This window comes from Megascapheus bottae, chromosome 2 (genome assembly GCF_031878675.1).
Source record: "Megascapheus bottae isolate mThoBot1 chromosome 2, mThoBot2.hap1, whole genome shotgun sequence".
Lineage (NCBI taxonomy): Eukaryota > Metazoa > Chordata > Mammalia > Rodentia > Geomyidae > Megascapheus > Megascapheus bottae.
The window spans coordinates 13,493,883-13,515,975 of record NC_143510.1 but is presented as its reverse complement, the minus strand read 5'-3'; the positions used below and the strand labels follow the sequence as shown (position 1 = coordinate 13,515,975).

General features: G+C 38.8%; 1 protein-coding gene across 3 annotated transcripts in view; it reads right to left on the bottom strand.

Moving 5' to 3' along the window:
• The window catches only part of Ccdc66 (coiled-coil domain containing 66), a 41,231-nt gene extending 19,390 nt beyond the window's left edge, over window positions 1-21,841 (bottom strand). The window contains exons 1-6 of one of the 3 annotated variants that reach the window (XM_090320682.1): window positions 21,758-21,841; window positions 19,314-19,378; window positions 18,656-18,681; window positions 9,864-10,311; window positions 7,562-7,727; window positions 7,297-7,400 (exon numbers count right to left, since the gene is read on the bottom strand). In XM_090320682.1, the coding sequence (XP_090176808.1) occupies window positions 7,297-7,400; window positions 7,562-7,727; window positions 9,864-10,311; window positions 18,656-18,681; window positions 19,314-19,378; window positions 21,758-21,768 (820 nt within the window). In that variant the 5' untranslated portion in view covers window positions 21,769-21,841. Of the gene's footprint in view, window positions 1-7,296; window positions 7,401-7,561; window positions 7,728-9,863; window positions 10,312-18,655; window positions 18,682-19,313; window positions 19,379-21,291; window positions 21,358-21,757 lie in introns of those variants that run through there. The other 2 variants (XM_090320700.1, XM_090320691.1) reach the window with 2 other exon arrangements.
• Between the last annotated feature and the right edge of the window lie 252 nt (window positions 21,842-22,093).

Genomic DNA, 22,093 nt, shown 5'->3' with positions numbered 1-22,093 from the left:
TACTAAACAGCCTGTGGCTCCAGGGGTAAGGCAGTAGCCTTGAACTGAAGAGCTCAGGGACATCGCCCAGGCCAAGTCTAAGCCCCATGACGGACCAAAAGAAAAAAGAAAAGCTTATATAACCAGGGAGAAACAGGACTAGATGTGTGTTTAGCAGCACAGCACCTGAGGTAGAAATCAAACCCTACTACTTCCAGGGGAGAAAAAAAAAATCCCCCCAAAAATTCCTGAATCTAATAAAAATACATTTGGCAATGTAGCAGGATAAATAAAAGGTGACATGACAAAACAGCAGTAAACAGACTAAGAAAGAAATCAGGAAGACAACTATATTCATAATAATGGAACAAAAACCCTAGAAGTAAACTTGGCTAAGGAAATGAAAGACCTCTAGAGTGAAAACTATACAACCTTGTAGAAAACAATTTAAAGACACCAAATGATAGAAGAATATACCGTGTTCATGGATTGGGAGAATTAACATTGTGGAAAATGGCCACATTACAGAAAGCAATCTATAGATTCAATGTAATTCCCATAAAATCCCAATATCACTCTTTATTTAAAAAATAGAAGAAATAGGGGCCAAGAGTTTGGCCTAGTGGTAGAGTGCTTGCCTAGCATGCACGAAGACCCAGGTTCGATTCCTCGGTACCCCACATAAATAGCAAAAAAAACGGAAGTGGTGCTGAGGCTCAAGTGGTAGAGTGCTAGCCTTGAGAAAGCCCAAGGACAGTGCTCAAGCCCTGAGCTCATGCCCAGGACTGGCAAAAAAAAAAAAATAGAAGAAATAAAAATCCATTTGAAATGTGAAGGATCTCAAAGAGTAAAAGAATTTCTGAGCAAAAAGTGCAATGCTACAGGTACCACAATACCAAAGTGTGAATGACACTATCAAGCCACATTAACAAAACCAACACAAAGACAAAAGGAATAGAATATCCAGAAATGAAACCACACAGCTCCAGCTATCTAATTTTTTACAAAGGGGCCAAAAATATATATTGGAAAAAAAGACAATCTCTTCAACAAATAGTGATGAGAAAACTGATTATCTATAAGCTTAAGACTGAAAACTAGACTCCTATCTTTCATCTCATCCTATGCAATGGTCATTGCAAAATGGATAAAAGGTTTTACATGAGACTGAAACATTAAAACTACATAAGAAAACACAGAAAAAACTGAGATGTATGTATAGACCATTATTTTCTGGATAAAACTCCAACTGCATAGAATTAAGAGCAAGAATTGATAAATGGAAATGCTTAAAATTAAAATGAAATAAAATACCAGAATGAAGAGATAATAAAAAGGATGGGAGAAAAATCTTCAGACATTTAACTAATAAAGGATTAATATTCAGAATTTTAAAAATAACTCAAATACCTAAATTAACAAAAGAATAAATAATATAATAAACAGGCAAATGATAGGTTTCAGAAGCATAAATGGCTAATAATGTTCAAGTTCCTTATCCATAAGAGAAATGCAAATCAAAATTACACAGATTCCATTCCATTCCAATCATAGTGACTATAATCAAAAACAAACAAGAAATGCTAAATTGGATGCAGGAAAAAGGAGCCATGTACACTTGTGGTAAAAATGTACACTATCATGACCACTGTGAAAAACAGTCTGCAAGTTCATTAGAAGTCTGGAAGTTCATTAAAAATAAAAACAAAAATAACTTAAAAGTACGCTAGGTGCTGCTGTTACCTGTAATCTTTGCTATTCAAGAGTCAGAGTTCTGAGGAGAATAATGTGAAGCCAGGCCAGGCAAGAAAGTCCAGGAAACTAATTTCCAACTAACCAGCAAGAAAGCCAGAAGTGGAGCTGTGGCTCAAGTGGTAGAGAGCTATCCTTGAGCAAAAAGAACTCAGGGACAGTGCCCAGGCCCCAAGTTCAAACTCTAAGTCCAGAGTTCAAATCCCAGTAACAAAAAAAGAAAGGAGGAGGGGAGGAAAGGGGAGGGCAGGGCAGGGCAGGGCACAGTGGCTCACACCTGTAATCCTAGCTACTTAGGAGGCTGAGATCTCAGGTTCATGGTTCTAAGCCAGCCTGGGCACTAAAAAGTCCAGAGACTCTTATCTCCAACTAACTACCAGAAAATTGGAAGTGGAGCTAGGGCTCAAGGAGTAGGGTGGTAGGCTTGAGCTGAAGAGCTCAGGGACAACTCCCGTCCCAGAGTTTAAGTCCCACGACTGACCTCCCTCCACACATACCCCCCCCCCCAAAAAAAGAAAAAGAAGTCAGCCAAAACACCCTAAGGATAGATAATAACTAGCTTATAATTCTGTTAATACCACTCTTGGGCAAAGATTCAAAGAAGTCTAAGTCAGCACACTAGAGAAATACCTTCACTCACACATTGACTATAGCATTTTTCACAATAACCGAACTGTAGAATCAATTTAGGTGTGGAGGAATAGAGAAAGAATATGTAGTATATATACATATATATGTATGTGAGCAGATTTATGCAGGTACATGTGCAGTATATGTTCATGTACATACATATATACATACAGGTACATGTACACATATATGCCTATACATACATAAAGACATATATGCATTAGTGTATGTATGTACATACATACATATACACATACCATGAAGTTATATTTAGCCATAAAGACTGAAATTATGTAATTTACAGAACTATGGATAGAACTACAGATCATCATGTTTGGTAAGATAAACCAAGTTTAAAAAGCCAACTATGACATTCATTCACTTACATATGAACTTTCAATGATCTTGGTAATGCTAATCATGATGATGGGACATGGGTGTAAAAAGAAAACTGTTGGGGCTGGGAGTGTGGCCGAGTAGTAGAGTGCTTGCCTAACATGCACAAAGCCCTGGGGGTTCCATTCCCCAGAACCGAGTACTAGCCTTGAGCTCAAGCGCTTAAGAGCAGTGCCCAAGGTGGGGGCGGGAGGGAAGGAAGACTGCTGCAGATGGGGGAGTAGGGGAGATTAGTAGAAAGAGGAGATGAAGAGGACTGAAGTACATTACACACACAATCATGAAGGTAGCAAAATGAAACCCACAAAACACTGTAAAGGGGCATGAATGACTCACACTTGTCATCATGGCTACTCAGAAGGCTGAAGCTGGGCCTAAGAGGAAGCGTCTGAGACACTCCATCTCCAAACAACAAACAGAAAACAGGCTGGAGGTTCAAATGGTAGAAGGGAGGGAGGGAATGAAAGAAGAAAGAGAAAGAAAGGAAGGAAGGAGAGAGAATGAAAGAAGAGAGAAAGGAAAGATGGAGGGAGTAGTAGTAGATGGGGCTGGAAAGGTGAAATTGTTCATATATCTATGGAATTATCATGAGAACCCTACATTAATGATACATTAATGATATATACTAATAAAAGTTATTAAAGGAAGAGACTGGTTGGGAGTTTGACCTAGTGGTAGAGTATTTATTTGCCTAGCACGCATGAAGCCCTGGGTTCAATTCCCTGGTACCACATATAAGAAAAAGCCAGAAGTGTTGGTGACTCAAGCGGTAGAGTGCTAGCCTTGAGAAAGCCAAAGACAGTGCCCAGGCCCTGAGTTCAAGCCTCAGGACTGACAAAAAAAAAAAAGACTAACTCAAAAAGTAGGGAAGAATTGTTAGGGTATGGATTAAAAAATATATCACAACCAATCAAGTACAGCACACACAAAAAGATAAACATAATGTTAAGAATATCTGTTTTCCAGAAAATGTGGTATATATACACAATGGAATTCTACATAGCCAACAGACAAGATAAAATAATGGCATCACAGGGAAGTGGATGAATCAAGAGTGAATCATGTTGAGTGAGACAAGTCAAGACCTAAGGAACAAAAGGTGCATGGCTATTAAATCCAAAGAGTACAAGAAAGAGGACTCAATAACTGCATACCCAAAGCTATGAACATGGTAATGGAAATATAAACATAACTATATAGACATAAAAACCTATGACTCTATAGACATAATGTTTTATTTCATAAATTAGTATGTTTCTATGACATACAAACCCTTAGCCTAAATTTTGATTAAGTTCTAAATACTAAGTCCCAGTGATTGTAAATAGAGATTCCCTCCTTGAACACTTGTTTGTTAAACTTGTCACTTAAAATATGATGTTAAAATCAACATTAATAAATTCTTTAATAATAAAAAACTCCAACAGAAGAAGAAAAAAAAGAATATCTGTTTTCCTATTTTTTTTTCAGAATAACTTGCATTACTCTAAAATTCTACTTCTTTATCTATTTCATTCAGTTTACACAAAGAATTAAAAACTACAAATCTGAACTTCAGAGTCAATTTTCAATTCAACCCCTTCTAGTTATGGCACTGGAGTAGCTTCTGTTAATCTCAAAAACCTGTCCATTTTTTATTTCTGTAAAATTAAGTAATTACTAATGTCTACTCAATATTAAGGGTAAAGTCTGGACAAAGTAAATACGTTAGTCATTATTTTTCATAATAACTTCTAAGTAAAAATATACAAAATTGCAACCAGCTGTAAATTTTTTCCCCCTGGTATTGGTATACTGGACCTCCCACTCCTGTTTAGTTTTATCAACCAACAGTGGCACTTTACCACTTGAGTTCTACCTACTTTATGGTTTATTGGAGAAAAGTCTTAACAGAATTGTCTGGCTGACCTGGCTTTGAAGTAGGATCTTAAGGTATCTGCCTCCTCTAGCTAGGATTACATACATGAACCAGAGGTGCTCAATGAATTATAATAATTACTATTACTACATTTTTTTTTGCTGGTCCTGGGGTTTGAATTCAGGGTTTGGGTGCTGTCCCTGAGCCTCTCTGTACTCAAGACTAGGGCTCTACTACTTAAGTCAAGTACAACCTCTGGCTAATTTTTTTTTTGGGGGGGGGGGCTTGGTCATGGGGCTTGAAATCTGGGCCTGAGTGCTGTCCCCGAGCTTTTCAGTCCAAGACTAGCACTGTACCCCTTGAGCCACAGTGCCACTTCTGGTTTCTGAAGGTTAATTGGAGATGAGAGCCTGGGCTGGCTTTGAACCATGATCCTCAGACCTCAGCCTCCTGAGTAGCTAGGATTACAGGCATGAGCCAACAATGCCTGGCCCACTTCTGGCTTTTTTTTTAGTAGTTTGTTGGAGATAAGAGTCTCACAGGTAAGTACCTGTAGAAAACTAAAATTGGACCCTTATATGTCGCCCTGGACCAGAATTCCAAATGGAGCAAAGACCTTGAGGAAAAAGCAGATACCCTGAAAACTTTACAAGAAGGAATAGGATACACACTAGGGCTCCTTGGCACAGGTCGAAACTTTCTTAATAAAAACCTAGAAATACAACAAATTAAACAAAGTTTAAACAAATGGGACTGCATTAAACTGCAGAGCTTCTGTATGGCAAAGGATGTAGCTAGCAAGTTAAATAGAAAACCCAGAGTGGGAGAAGATCTTCATTAGCCATACAACAGACAAGGGCTTCTTATCAGCTCAAAACCTTGATTCTCTCAAAAACAAATCCTCAAAGAAACAACAATCCCATTAAAAAGTGGGCTAAGGACTTAGAGACTTCTTTGAAGAGGAAATAAGAATGGCCTATAGATACATGAAGAAATGCTCAACAACTCTGCCCATAAAAGAAATGCAAATCTAAACAACTTTGAGATTCCACCACACGCCACTTAGAATGGCCATTACTATCTAATAACAACAGATACTGACAGGGATATGGCCAGAAGGGATTGATACTACACTGTTGGTGGGAGTGTAAACTTGTTCAACTACTGTGGAAAGCAGTATGGTGATTCCTCAAAAGACTAAACATAGAGCCCCCCTATGACCCAACAATGTCACTCCTTGGCATTTATCCAAATGTCCAGAAATAATGCTATACTAAAGCCACCAGCACAACGATGTTCATTGCAGCATTATTTACCATAGCTAAGATATGGAACCAACCCAGATGCCCCTCAGTAGATATTGGATCAAGAAGATGTAGTACTTGGGGCCGGGAGTTTAACCTAGTGGTAGAGTGCTTGCCTAGCATGCACGAAGACCCGGGTTTGATTCCTCAGTAGCACATACATAGAAAAAAAGCCAGAAGTGATGCTGAGGCTCAGGTGTTAGAGCTCTAGCCTTGAGAAAGCGCAAGGGCAGTGCTCAGGCCCTGAGCTCAAGCCCAGGACTGGCAAAAAAAAAAAAAAAAAAGATATAGTGCTTATACACAATGGAATTCTATGCTGACATCAGAAAGAACGGCATTGCCCCATTCATAAGGAAATGGAAAGACTTGGAAAAAATTATATTAAGTAAGCCAGTTCCAAAGAAACACAGGCTCCATGGTTTCCCTCATTTGTGATCATTAGTACACACTAGGACTCTCCTAGCAGAGGATTACAATAGCTCAAAACTGATGGATATAAAATCATATAGGATGAGACTAAATAAAATGAACTCTAGGATATGGAAACAAGAGCTTTACTTTGTATGACTGTTGTTCTTAAAGTACTATTTCTCTTCTCTTTTTTTTGCCCTTATGGTTAATCTCATGTGGTTATGGTATCTGAATTGGTTACCTGGTATGTTGTATATACGTTTATTTGTTTATTTGAAATAGGGAAGGGAAGGGGGGAAACAAGATGACTGGGAGAGAGCAGGGGAGGGAAACAGGGACAAAAACACGAGATGGGGTAGGAATGTGTCAGAAGTAATGCACCTACTACCTGACAAATATAACAGTAACCCCTCTACTATACATTGTTGCAACAATAAAATTTTAAAAAAAGAAAAGTCTCACAGGAACTTTTCTTCCTGGGCTGGCTTTAAACCAGATCCACAGATCTACAGATCCTCAGATCTCCTGGTAGCTAGGACTATAAGCATGAACCATTGGCTCCCAGCTGAATTATTTTTTAAATGCAGCTATTCTTAATCCCATATGATTTCTATAATGGAAAAATAGGAAAGAGGAAAGTTAGGAGAGTTTACAAATTTTTGTCTGAAGGCTGGGGCATAGCTAAAGTATTGAGTGTCTACCTAAGGAAGTTCTAACTACAAACCACAGTACTGTCAAAAAAAAAAAAAAAGCTATTTGCTTCAGCTACAAGGGCTACAAGACATCACACATATCAAACAAAAAGATGATACAGGGTAATGTGAAACTATAAAGCTTTTTATGCATTTACAGATGTACACAGATATCTAATGTAACAAAAAAAAGACTTAATAATACGTAAAAAATGACTCATTCACTGCTTCATAAACCAACAAAATTAGAACAGAAGGTACAAAAATTACTTACCTAGCTCTTTCCGCCATTGGGCTCTTTTTGCTTCCAACAAACTTTTATCACGTTCTCTTTCCCCCAGAGTACTAAATATGTCAGTTGGTTGCCATTTATTCTTTCTAAAAACACACACACAAAAGGAAACAGAAACCTTAACACTTACATATTTCTATATGGGTAATTCCATCCATAATAATAATCTTTTAAGAAGCAAGGTCTCTACATATAGCAAAACCATATTCCCAACTTGATCCAAGAAATACAAGGATGAGTTACATACACGACACTTTTCTGCTCGTATTTTTCAGACGCCTCCTGGTTTTTATTGAAGAGAGATGCATTTTCAACTAGGATGGATGAAACAGCTTCATCTTTTTGTAGTAAGCCCAGGATGCACTCATCCTCTGGCTCATTTGGACTATTTTTAAAATGTAGACTATCCTGACCTAGGGGAAAAAATGTTTTTAAATTAACACTGAACTTCATTTATTATAATTTTTGCCATACTTCTGTACAACTTAAAGAAGTCTTATACATTAACTCTCACAATAATCCCATGACATGAGTTTGGTGTTTTGTTTTTTTTTTAATCTAAGTGCCAGTGATTATATATAGAGATTCCCTTCTTGAATACCTGTTAAAGACATCATTTGAAATATGATGTAAAAATAAATGCTAATAAATTATTTAATAAAAAAGGGGGGGGGGGACTGGGTCAGTGGAAAAAGTAGTTGCCGAGACCAGAAGTTTGGCCTAGTTGTAGAGTGCTTCCTTGTATCAAGCAAGAAAATAAACAGCACCAGAAAAAGAAACTTCATTTTTTACTCCTGCTGAACATACTTTCATAAGTTATAGGATAATACAAATCACAAACTAAAAAGAAATAAATCTAAATAGCTTAGTAAAAGTTCATTACCTTGATTGTGTTCTTTAAAAAAAAAAAAAAAAAAAAAAAAAGCTGGAAGTAGAACTGAGCCTCAAATTGGTAGAGAGCTGGCCTTGAGGGGAAAAAAAGCTGAAAGACAACACCCAGGCCCTGAGTTCAAGCCCATGACTGAAGAAAAACAAAACAACAACAAAACCCTTTTCTATGAACCATTATCTCTATGGCCTACCTTCCTACTTGTACGTTACTACATCAAATGTTCTGTAAAGGGCTCACATGCTAGCTCCAGACCTGTTCTAGCTCCTTCTCAAAAAAAAAAGAAAGTATAGCTAATACAAGATTCTTATATCATATAGTGTTTGAGCTAGTAATCTGCCAGTTTTGGGCTTGGGCTTTCTCAAGATTAGAGCTCTACTGCTTGAGCTTCAACACCACTTCTAGTTTTCTATGTATGTGGTATCAAGGAATCGAACCCAGGTCTTCATGCATGCTAGGCAAGCACTCTACCAGTAGGCCTAACTCCCAGCCCCTAAGTTCCCTTATCTTAACATAGAAAATTATGAATTAAAATAAAGTAAATGACTCCACAGTTAACAAGTTAGGAATGTTCAGGAGGTACCCGACCCGCAAGAAAGACAGGAGGCCAAAGGAGACTGTCCAATTTATCTTTTCTGCTAATAGCTAATAAAAACAATGATATTGCTCTATCACCTTCATATTTGCAATTCCTTAGAGATAAAATTCAAAGGATTTTAAACATAAGACAGGCCCTGACATTGTGAAACAGAAAATATGTAACACTCTATGGCTTATGTAAGTGTATTTGACATTGGCTAAAAGATTAAAGGCATACCGTAGCATGAATTGAAGGCAGAACATGTACAAGGACGGGGGAACAGTGTCTGTCACCAACTAAAGTGAAATCTTAATTTTCATTTGAAATACCATTTTTAAAAAACAAAACATTGCTTTATGTTCATAATTTTATAATTACCTTAAATGCCAAGCCTCCTAAATTCTAAAATATGTACAATTTTCTGTATTAAAAGCTGTGTGTATGAATCCTGGGGTTGAATTCGGGGCCTGGGTGCTGTCCCTCTGCTTCTTTTGCTCAAGGCTAGCAGTCTACCCTTTGAGCCACAGTACCATATCTGGCTTTTCCTTAATAGTTTATTGGAGATAAGAGTCTCATAGACTCCTATCCTGGCTGGGCTCAAGCCATAATTCTCAGATCTCAGCTTCCTCAATACTAGGATTACAGGCGTGAGCCACTGAAACCGGCAGAAACTATAGTTTTCTTAAGAATATTTTGAGCACTAATCTAAAATATGGCATAACCACAAAAGAAATTTTAGGGGCCAGGAGTTTGGCCTAGTGGTAGAGTGCTTGCCTAGTATGCATGAAGACCCAGGTTCGATTCCTCCGTACCATATACATAGAAAAAAAACCTGGAAGTGGTGCTGAGGCTCAAGTGGTAGAGTGCTAGCCTTGAGAAAGTCCAAGGACAGTGCTCCGGCTCTGAGCTCAAGCCCAGGACTGCCAAAACAAAAAAAGAAATTTTAGATAATAGAACATGTTCTCTAAAATAATTATTTTTAAAGAAATGTTAAATTGAAATTTAAGAGGCAGTTGCATAAAAGCCAACCAATCAGAAATTCTAAAGTACATACTGAAAAAATACTCAAAAAAATCTTACTTGTTTTCTCATTGTTTTCATTGTTAGTCAGAGAAACAGATCCATTTCCTTGGTTTATAGTCATCAAAATCTGTCGTAGTTGGTCTTGTGTTAGACACACCACACTGCTATCAATGTTTTCAGTTATGTTGGGGTTTTTGTGGGGCTTTTCTTTAATTTCTAAAGCTGGATTTATGGTATTTCTAGTTTTCTGTATATTAGGGGCTACAGATGATACTTCTGTTTGGTTATCAAGACAGTCTTTATCTGCATACTGCTTATATAAATCCTTAGTGGGGGAAAGTGTCATTCTATTTTTTTCACTTTTTGACTGTGAAGTTTCTGAACCAACTATCTTCTTTGGCACAGGTTTTTCACCCACAGGATAAGTATTTTGTGTTGACTTGAGAATGTGTCCAGCATGCTTTGTTCTTAAAGGACATTTTGTAATCTTGTTCTTATTTCCCATCTGTTAAAAAAAGAAAAAAAGAAGTGTTCAATCTTTTCATGTACTGCTATCCATGGAAAAATCAACTTTTGTTGTTGATGTTTGAGACAGGGTCTGACTATATAGCCCACACTGGCCTAGAACTCTGCCTCCAGAGTGCTGGGGTTAAGACATGCACCACTCACACTAAGAATTTTCTCTCCCATAGTGATCTTATCATGACCTTGTAACTACCCACAGTTATCAAGTCTCCATAATCTCAGTTTCAAACAATGAACAATTATTAACATCCCCTATTTTTTTCCAACACACACCCTCCCATATCCCAATTTCAACAATCCTATCTGGACCAGGGTCTAAAACATATTGATTCTACATTCCTTCAGCTTTTGTTTCCTTTCTTAACAATTTTAAACTTTATTTTTCCATTCTGTGCTCTCCGTTCTCTCTGTCAGGCATACTTAGCAAATCCCAACTCTGGCAAATACTCTAAATGCTAAGTAGCAGTCATATAATTCCTCAGTCCAATTACTTCCTTGCTCTTTTAGTAATTATTCAACTTTTTTCACAAAACCCCTAACAATTTTTCTCTCCTACCTCCACTGAGCTGGAGAGTTTAATATTTATACCCACAGAAGCTGCTGCCCTCGTGTTACACAGTCCTTCTCTTGAGGATCTCTAGCAATTCTTTGCTTCCCCCAGAATCAAATTTTTTTTTTCGGATGTTCGCAACTGTTTCCATACAAACATGCTATTATTTTTCCATCTTAAATTCTAGACTCCATTTCCATCTCCTAAAGCCCATTTTAACCAGGTTTACACCCAAAACTACTTAGGAAATATCGATTTTATCTTGCTTCCAAACCACTTTCTCATCTTCACATAAGGGCAAGCCTAAGTTCAGGTTTCGATGACCACTACTAGATTATAGCTTACCTATGTCATTTGTCCTCCATTTAATCCATTGTACATTTCTGTAACCAACTGAAATTATTCAAACATCACTTAATTAACGTAATATTAACTGTAGCTTTTAGTGTGTTTGCTCCTACTGGAAAAGTGTTGAGGACATAAGTGATTAAACAAGGGCTACAGAAATGAAGGGAAGGTGGAGGACACAAGGGATGAGAGGGAGAGAGAGAGATGGAGAACTTGCCTGAGAACAGGCCTAGGTTCAATCCCCAGCACTCTTTGCCCATCTCCCATCCCAAATGTTAGACAAGACCCTTGGGGTCAAAGAATATTAAATGCCCTAAAAGTTTTCATCTGGCTCACCTTTTCCAAATTTCCTTCCTTCAAGAAAGTCCAACACACAACCATGCCATATTCAAAGCATCTCTTTATTATCTTCTTCCCTTTACCTTGTTCAAGCTTGGCTTTAGGTTTGCTGTTCTGTTACTAGAGTTTGATTTCAACTTGACCTCACTCAGCTTTTTCATTCATGGCTGGTAGTCTATCACTTGTGCCATATCCCAGCTCTCTTTCTTTTCTTTTGATCTCTTTCTTTTCTTTCTGTCATCATTGTTCTGTTATGTCTTTCAGTTACTGTTGCTAGTTAACTGCCTAGGCTAGCTTTGAATCTGATTCTCAGATCTCAACCTCCTAAGTGGCTAGGATGATAAGAATGAGCCACTAGCACCTCACTGGTTTTAGCTTTTAGATAATATGAATATCTCAATCTAAAATATCTTTTTGCTCTTTCATGCCTGAAATTATTATTTTTTTTTGCCAGTCCTGGGCATGATGAACTTCAGTAAAAAGTTATTTCTAAGCAGCCTCCATTCTGCAGAAGTCTGAGAAATCCCCCAACTGTTTCTTCTCAGGAGAACTGTAAGATGCTCATCAGTTGTTTACTCAGACAGCTAGCAAGGACATTCAAAGGTCATCTCTAGGTCTGCAGCTGTGTTCCACAGCTAGCAAGGCCATCCTGCATTAAAGCCAGTAAGAAATGAAGGAGTGTTCCAATGTAAAAGTTAACCAAAACATAAGGCTAAGGCTGTGAGAATGAAAAAGGAAAAAAAAAAAAAACTTGTTTATTCTGTACTATAAAAGCTGTGCTAATTCTGTACTGGGGGCCTCAAGCGTCACTGGTTTCTTAGGTATGGAGGACCAAGCTCAAGCTTGCTAATAAATGGCTCTTTGTTGCTTGCATTGGTCTTGGACTCTGGTGGTCTTTCCGGGAATTGGGAACTTTGGGCACAACAAAACAACCACATTCTAATGAAAATCAAGTCTGATGTGTTGGTTTTAAAAGTAGTATTAAGAGTTGAGGTTTTTCTTCTCTCAATAGCACTGGTTATTTTGAACAAATATAAGACTTTCTGTAGTTGCTTCCTTTATCAGAAAAGAATATTTAATACCATGGTATATTTCCTCTGTATTCAGGAACAGATTGTTTTATAGTTATATATATAGATATATATAGATATATCTGTATATATATATGAACTTTTTTTTGGTCATTACTTAATCAGAACAACTTGTCTTTAACTGCTATGCTGAAGGACCATCCTGAATTTTTGTGTGTGTGTGTGTGTGTGTGTGTGTGTGTGTGTAAACAAAATACTCACATAGGTAGTTTTTTGTTTCAGAGATTTTGCTTATTTAGAGGTGTTGGGCATCAGACCCAGAGCCTTGCATATGTGGCAAATGATGTATCACTGTGTTACATTCTGGCCCTTGTTTTATTTTGTTGTTGTTTAAGACAGGGTCACTAGGCAGCTCAGGCTGGCCTTGAACTTACTAGGTAGCCAGGCTAGCCTCAGCTTTAGGTCCTCCTGCCTCTGCCATAGATAGCAAATGTAATACGTTTGCAAAATGTCTTGAAAGGAAAAGTATCTCTATCAACAGCTTCCCTCACCCAGATGAGACAACTAAGATAAATTTTGATTTCCTTTCATTAAAAGTTTCCATAATGAGCATTCCTTTACAGAATATTAGAATCTATATACTAAAAGCTCATAGATCAAGAGCTATCTAAGACTCTGCTCATGGAAATGTAAAATCAACTGGTTAGATTTCAACTATTTAGGACCTGCTGGCCTAAATGAGTGGACAAAATTTTATAATTGCTGATCTGCATGCTTTTTCTTTACCCTAACTCATTCTTAACATGTAGGCTCAATTTTTTTCAGTGTTAGGTTACTGGTTCCACAAAAGCCAGAAAAAAAAAATTGTAGTAATCAGATTGTTACCCAACTATATAGTTTACTTTATTGTAAATAATGGTGAACAGTGGTCAATAGTTTTATATTCAAAAAAAATAAAAGGCAATTTATGTGACATGAGGTCAGTTCAATTTCAAACATGTTATAGAAAGATGAGGGGAGGCTATAAAAACTGATGAACTATCATATCAAGATTTAAATACAGCTGGACTACTTTATCTCAGCCCTGTAAGCCGAGCTACTCAGGTGGCTGAGATTTAAGGATCTTGGTTCCAAGCCTGTTCAGACAGGAAAGTCCATGAGACTTTTATCTTCAACTACCAAAAGCCCAGAAGAGGAACAATGAGTGGCTCAAGTAGTAGAATGAGAGCCTTGAGCAAAAAGCCCATGCACAGCACCTAGACCCTGAGTACAAGCTGCATGAGTTTTGCTGGGAACCAAATAACTGTTACTATGATATCCAGAAACTATAAGTTTCTGTAAACTAAAAGAACTCAGTAGCTGTAAGACTCTGTAACTTGAAAGAATTGCTTATTGTTTCTACTACCCCTTCCATGACGACCCAATTGCAATATTCTGTAAGCAAAAATAACTTGATTTATGTATCCTGTTTGGCAAAAACAGTTTGACCACCTCCTGACCCCCTCCCCAGGTTTGTTTCAGGTACATGTTGTATAGAGATGGTTACTAAGCAATATCACTAGGCAACCTGCTTGCGTCAATCATCTTTCTGCTAAACATATACATTCTGTTGTGCAAAATAAAGATTGAGACCTTGATCAGAATACTGTCTTGGTCTCCTTTTTCGTGTCTGGTTTGTCTCTCATTCAGGTCTACTCCTCCTCGAGCTCTAGTTGACTACCCTGCAGGCCGGGGCAGAGTTTTATAATGATAGATGTTCTGAGTCATGGGATAAAAACTGTTTCCTACCCAGAACTTGCATGCAAGGATCAGCATACATACATACATACATATACACACACACGCGCGCACGCACTTATATTCAAGTTACTAAACAATGAAAAGCAATCTGACCCAAAATTGGATGAGACTCATTTTAACTGGGTAAATATGGCCTTTATGTCATAAAATTTTGGGGTTTGTTTTGGGGGGTGGGGGTTGCCAGTCCTGGGCTTGAGCTCAGGGCTTGAGCACTGTCCTTTCTCAAGGCTAGAGAGCTACCACTTGAGCCCCAGCACCACTTCCAGCTTTTTTTTTCTATGTCTGTGGTACTGAGGAATCAAACCTGGGTCTTTGTGCATGCTAAGCAAGCACTTTACCACTAGGCCAAACTCTCGGCCTATGTCATAAAACTTTTTTGTGAAACATTTTTAAATATCATGCTTCTCTTTTGCCCAGTTTGAATTCTACTAGTACTATATGTTCAAATTATTTAATACTGTCTGACTTCACAATTTATATGGGTCTAGGCTCTGCAGAAGAATCAAAGAATCTCAAATGTAAAATGTGCTACTTAGCACTAATATATACTTCCTTTAGAATATCACAAGTCTCATATGTAGAAATATTCATGAAAAAGATTTTCTTTTTTGAGACAAATCCCAACTATGTTACTGAGGCTGGTCTTAATTCCAAGGCTCAGGTAATTCTCCTGTCTTAGCCTCCCAAGCAGCTAGGATTACAGGAGAGTGCCATCAAAAATGCACCCCCTCCTTCCCCCCAAAAAGGGGTCGGGAATTTGGTCTAGTGGTAGAGTGCCTGCTTAGAATGCACAAAGACCCATTCGATTCCTCAGTACCACATACATGGGAAAAAAAAATCAGAAATGGTGTTGTAGCTCAACTGGTAGAGCACAAGCCTTGAGAATGCCCAAGGACAGCACTCAGGCTCTGAGTTCAAGCCTCAGGACTAGCAATAAATAAATAAATAAATAAATAAATAAATAAATAAATGAATGAATGAATGAATGTATGCATGCCTTTTAAAAAAAACTGAAGAGGTACCATTCAACATTATTAGTTTATAGGTATAATACATCTTGATCAATATCTCCACTTTCAGCTTTCTCCCTTTTCCCTCCCAACCTCAGCCCTCCCTTCAATTCTCATAATTTCATAAGATTCACATAGAATATTATGATATTCCACTCTCCAATTTTTGAACATTTCATATTTCAACTAACTTTTGATTTTTGGGGGGAGAGGGTATCATGGGGCTTGAACTTGGCCTGGGCGCTGTCCCAGACCTCTTCAGCTCAAGGGTGCCACCCTACCCCTGGGCCTGGGCTTTGTGCCTGAGCTCTTCATGCTTCAGCTCAAGGCTGCTGCCCTACCCTTGAACTTAGCCCCACTTTCTGTTTTCTAGAGGTTAATTGGAGATAAGAGACTCAGGTCCTTTTGTGCTAGGCAGGCTTTGAACCTTGATCCTCAGATCTCAGCCTCCTAAGTAGCTAGAATTACAGGCATGATCCAGGCAAACTACTTTATGTTATAGTTTCAGAAGGTGTTATTTTGATAACATTATCAAGTCAAAATAATGATACCAAAAATACATCGCTACTGAGGTCTAAACTCAAGGTCTTACTCTTGTTACTATTAGTATTATTACTATTACTACTGTAGGAGTATTATAACACTTAGGAGATCAACAATTCCAAGATTAGATATCCCTAAACAAATGACAAGTTCTGTAATGAGTCTACCATGTCTAAAACCAGTAACTTTATCAGAAGACTGAAAGGGCATCTCCAGATATCCTCAGCTAGTTAAAAAGAAAATGGAAGACCTTTACAAACATGGTCACTAAAGCAAATCTGACTAGGACATCAACAGAAAGATGAACACTTGAGTGGTCATGCCCTGAAGAGACTACAATCAGCTTGTCATCTGGGAAATTATCTCTAATTCATAAAGGAAACAATGCAAAACTCTCAGTGGATGCCTGAAACCACATAGGAGCAAAACTCAAATCTGAGCACCTCTGGAACTCAAATATGAGCACCTCTGACACCTCAACAATAAACTGATAACTGAGATATTTGATGACTATAAGGCAAGGATATGCTGGACCAAGGAAAGATTAGAGTTATGAGTAGGAAACAGGTAAATAGCTTTTATCATGATTCAATAGCAAATAATGTGAAACTCATACATTATTTATTTTTGGAATTTTTTTCTTTTTTTGGGGGGGGGGTATGGGAGGCCTGCATTCTGTCCCTGAGCTCTTCAGCTCAAGGCTACTGCCCTACCCTTTGAGTCACAGGGGCCACTTCCGGTTTTCTAGTGGTTAACTGGAGATAAGAGTCTCATGGTCTTTAGTGCCCAGGTAGGCTTTGGGCTGGCTTTGAACCACGATCCTCAGATCTCAGCCTCCTGACTAACTAGGATTACAGGAGTGAGTAACTAGGATTACAGGAGTGAGCCACTGCTCCCGGTGGAATTTTCTACTTTTTAGAAATCTTTAACTACAAATCACTGAAACTGCAGAAAGTGAACAATATTAAAGGGAAAACAAATGTTTACATATATGGAAATAATTTTTTTTTTTTTTTTGGCCAGTCCTGGGCTTGAGCTCAGGGCCTGAGTGCTGTCTTTGGACTTTCTCAAGGCTAGAGCTCTACCACTTGTGCCTCAGCACCACTTCCGGCTTTTTTGTACGTATATGGTACCAAGGAATCGAACCCAGGTCTTCGTGCATGCACTTTAACCACTAGGCCAAACTCCCAGCCTGGAAATAATTTTTATACGTAGCTTTTGGAATTATTTTGATAAGTGACCTTATCAAATGATTAATCTGCTGGGTACTCAAGCAACTCTTCTGATTTGATTAAACTTAAAATAAATGAAAAAACTAACAAGGGCTCAGAATAAAGGAAAATACATCATCCAAATAGAATTCTATCCACAAAGAAAGTCACTGAGATCCTGAATAAACAGGTTATTGTGAATTACAGAAAAGGAAGATGAAATATTGTTAATGGAAAAAAATTCCTAATATATACAAAAAATAGTTATCATGCATGCTAACACATGGCTACAATCCTGGAAGCAGAAACAGGAGGATCATGAGTTCAAACCCAGCCTAATTACTTGGCAAGACCATATTCCAAAATCTCAAGGACTGAGATTATAGCTCCAATGGCAGAGTGCTTGTCTAATATACGTAATGACTTGGAATGGATCACCAGCACTGGGAAAATAAAGTGGTAATATAGTTTACAGAACAAGGGCACAATACTGTCCTAAAGGAAAATTACCAATTAAGCTCAATGTACATTTTTTTTTTACAAGGGGTGGGGCCCTTGAACTCTGGAGGTTGGGTGTTGCTCCTGATAGTGCTCTATCACTTGAGCCATGGCTCCACTTCCAGCTTCCTGAACTTTCCTGCCTGGGCTGGCTTTGAACTATACCTTATATCTCCGACTCTTAAGTGGTTAAGGATTACAGGCATGAGCCACTGGCACCTGGCTCTTAGCTCTCAGTGTAATCTTTTAAAGGAGAAAGACAAATGTATATAAAACCTTTGAGCCCATGTATTAGCTATGCATTTAAAAAAACAGGAAAATTATCTAATAATTTTTAAAAGATAAACTTGTGATCCAAATTTCCTTTTATGTGTGGGTATAGAAAAAAAACAAAAATTTTTTGGTTGCTGTTGTTGTTGGTTGTGAAGCTTGGGCTGGGTTCTGTTCCTGAGCTCTTCAGCTTAAGGCTAGCACTCTACCACTTGGCCCCACAGTGCCACTTCCAGTCCCTGGGCTGGTTTTGAACCGGGATCTTCAGATATCAGCTTCCTCAGTAGCTAGAATTACAGGCATAAGCCACTGGCACCCAGCCTGAATATTTTTCAACATCTCTGGAGTATCACTGCTTCATGCAATAGCTATCAATTTTAATTAAAAATTAAAAATAGTCTCTCTGTACACTTGCCACATTTAAAGTGGTAAATCTCCATGTGACTAAGTGGATACTATACTGGACAGTACTGATTTAAAACTCTTCCATTTTTACAGAAAACTTTACTGAACAGCACTGATCTAGAGAAAAGGGTTATTAGGGGCTTTCTAAAACATTTCATTTCTGTGAAAAGTCCAGCTTGAAAACGGGCAACAGTAACTCTTTAGCATTCTTCCAAACCCCAAAGTGCAAAGATATTTCCCAAGAATTATTTTCAAACCCCTGAACAGAAAAGTACAATTTACGTTGGAAAACAAGTGAGGTCAAAGTCATTTGGCTTACCTTGACAGAAATTTTTGATTTATGTTCTACAAAAGAAAACAAAAATTACTAAACTATCAATCAAAAAAACATACTAGGGCAGTAACATAGAAAAAATTTTTAGTTAGTATTAAAGATGTGAATATTAAAACACACATTAACCTCAAATGCATGCATGTTCCAAGTTTTACAATGTAGTTCAATGTCTTTCATTTTCATTTATTTTAGCCATTATCCCCAGGTAAAATTAAAAGCAGATGGAGGGCCGGGCTCAAGACAAATAACCTAGAAAAGTATCAAAGTACATTGACTTTTCTAACTAATACTTAAAAATGATGTTAGCAACTATAGTTACACTATAATTTTCTTTAGATGCAAAGAATACCTGCAATTGTCATTAGGTAGTAAGAATACTCACTATATGCAAACACAGAGAACCAACAAACATTACACATGAAATCTATCAGAATACTAAATTTTATTAACCTGAATACTGACAGCAGAAAGCAATAATGTCTTTTGTCTTTACTTGGCTACAATGAATGTGAAGATGTGGGGAAAACAGCTTTTGCAAGTATTTAAATATCACTTTATTTCAAGTAAAACTATTGCTGATTGTCATAAATTTTATATAGGAATTTTGAAGTTAACATTTTAGATTTCCAGTAAGAAAACATACCATAAGGAGATAATATTATCTTGGTTTTTCCATGGAGCAGTTCAGTTTCCAACCTTAAACCATCTCTGCAATATAAAAGAAGGTATGTCATTATTTTTAAAAAATGCAATGTTTTAAATAGCCTGAGCCTTGAAAGTATATCTGATCCTTTGAAAATATAGGCATATTTGTACATATCAGAATAGCCTTTCAATTTAAAATGCTTTTCAATTCAAAAGAAAGAAAACTACAGGAAGAAAAAATTTCCTAGAAACTTTTCAATAATCCAAGAATTTGTCATTTTCAAAATGCAGTCTAATTTTTATAGTTGGTAAGCAATAAATTAATCCTGTTATCGTACTATCAATTTTTTGTCAATGGTGGGGCTGGGGCTTATTCAGTACCTAGATGCTGTCCCTGAGCTTTTACACACAAGGCTAGTATTCTACCACTTTGAGCCCTAACTCCACTTCCTGTTTTCAGGTTGTTAGTTGTTGGTAAGGGTCTCATGGACTTTCCAGCCTGGGCTGGCTTTGAACTTCCATCCTCAGATCTCAGCCTCCTAAATAGGATTACAGGCATAAACTATCAACGCCAGGCTTCATATCATTTATTAACTTTTAGTTCTAGATTGAAAACAAAACAACAAAAAATAATGCTGTTACTAAAACTCCTCAACTAGATAATGGAACAAGGCAGATCTAGCTAACATTTATTGGTTTCATAATGATCTCATTTAGCTAACATTGTGTGGAGTCCTGAAAATTACTGTTAACAATGTCATAAAAGTTACTTCTTGAGTATAGAGTTCCACATTTATTTATTTAGCCAATTGTGGGGCTTGAACTCAGAGTCTCAGCACTGTCCTTGGACTTTTCTCAAGGCTAGAACTCTACCACTTGAGCCACAGCACCACTTCCAACTTTTTTGTATGGATGTGGTACAGAGGATCGAACCCATGCCTTCCTGTATGGTAGGCAAGCACTCTACCACTAGACCAAACTTCCGGCCCCTAGAGTTCCATTTTAAAAACTATTTTAGGAATATGGCCTAGTGATTGAGTGCTTACCTAGCATGCACGAAGACCCAGGTTTTATTCCTCAGTACCACATACATAGAAAAACCCAAAAGTGGTGCTGAGGCTTAAGTGGCAAGGACATTGCTCAGTCCCTGAACTTAACGCCAGGACTGGCAAATAATAATAATAATAATTTTGAGAGCCAGGAGTGTGGCTTAGTGGTAGAGTGCTTGCCTAGCATGCAGGAAGCCCTGGGTTTGATTCCTTGGCCCACATACACAGGAAAAGCCAAAAGTGGTGCTGTGGCTCAAATGGTAGAGCAGTAGCGTTGAGGAAAGCTCAAAGACAGTGTCCAGGCCCTGCCCTCAAGCCCATGAGTGGATATGTATGCGTGTGCACACACATATAGGTGTACATACAATGTATACACATATACTTGTATGTACATATGTATATTCACATATATATCGAATAATACATATTCACATTAAGTGACTCTTTTGCTACTATCATGACAATATACTTTGGTTAATATGACAACATGAGAATAAAAAATGTTAGGCACTACCAACAACACTAGCACTGAGACAGAAGTGAAAAAAAGCTAGCATCAAGGAGAAAGGTCAGATCAGAAAAAGCGAAATTTACAGCTTTGCCTAGGAAGGAGAAAATTACACCTCAGTATTTACTAAACGGAAAATGACTGGGCTGAGCACCAATAGCTCACACGTGTAATCAGAAGGCTTGCATCTGAGAACTGCAGTCCGAAGCCAGCCCAAGCAGGAAAATCTGTGAGACCCTGATCGACAATTAACAAGCAAAAACCCAAAAGTGAAGCTGTGGCTACAGTGGTGGAGAGCCAGCTTACGCGAAAAAAGCTAAGGGACAATTGCCAGCTCTTGAATTCAAGACCCCAGTACCAGTACCATAAAGGCAATACGTCGGAAGGGATGAATTGGAAGGGTTCCCGTGTTGATGAACCTTAACCGACGAAAGAAAGGGACGATCTTGCATATAACTGCTGTCAGGTCTGCACTCCACTGGGGCACAGACCGATTTACTGGGCAATCACTGCTTCTAGAACGTGAGCTTCCATTCATCTGCGGTGCGGGGACGTCGGGCCTGGCGGTCCCGGGGACGAGAGGCCACGTCTCCGCTCAGCAGCGAGGCGCGCCCGCTGAGCGCCGGGGATCCTCGAGGCGAGGGGACGGAGGAGAGGGCGGGGCCGGCCTCCTTCCCGAGCCGCCAAGCTCGCCTCTCCGCCGGCCCCTCTCCTCCCGCGGCGTCAGCGGCGGACGAGGAACAGAAAGCGGCCCGCGACGGCTCCCGAGCCGGGAGGAAGGGCCGCGGCCCGCATCCCCGCTCCGCCACCCCGGGAGCCCCTCCCGAAACCCCGCGAGCCGCCAGCCGAACCCCACTCGCGGCCCCGCTCCACATCCCGACTTACCCCAGATTCATGGCCTAACCGCCAGTTCTCTCCACGAGTCCTTGTTGTGTACTACAGTTGCCGGCACCGCTCAACAAGCGCTACTCCGATTGGATGCGGGAGAGCCGGCGAGCTGGGAGAATCGACCAATCAGAGTGGAGGATGCTGGCGAGTGGGCTCCGCGATTGGGGAGACGTGGGGAGTCCTTTGCCCCGGAAGCGGAAGTGGAGTGGACCGGATGGAGCAGAACGTTGAGACCTTCCGTTGCTTGGCGTAGTTGGCGGCCTTCAGAGAAACACCTCAGCTCGAGTGTGGTTGGTTGAAACTGGGAGGAACAAAACTGTAAATGCTTTCGTT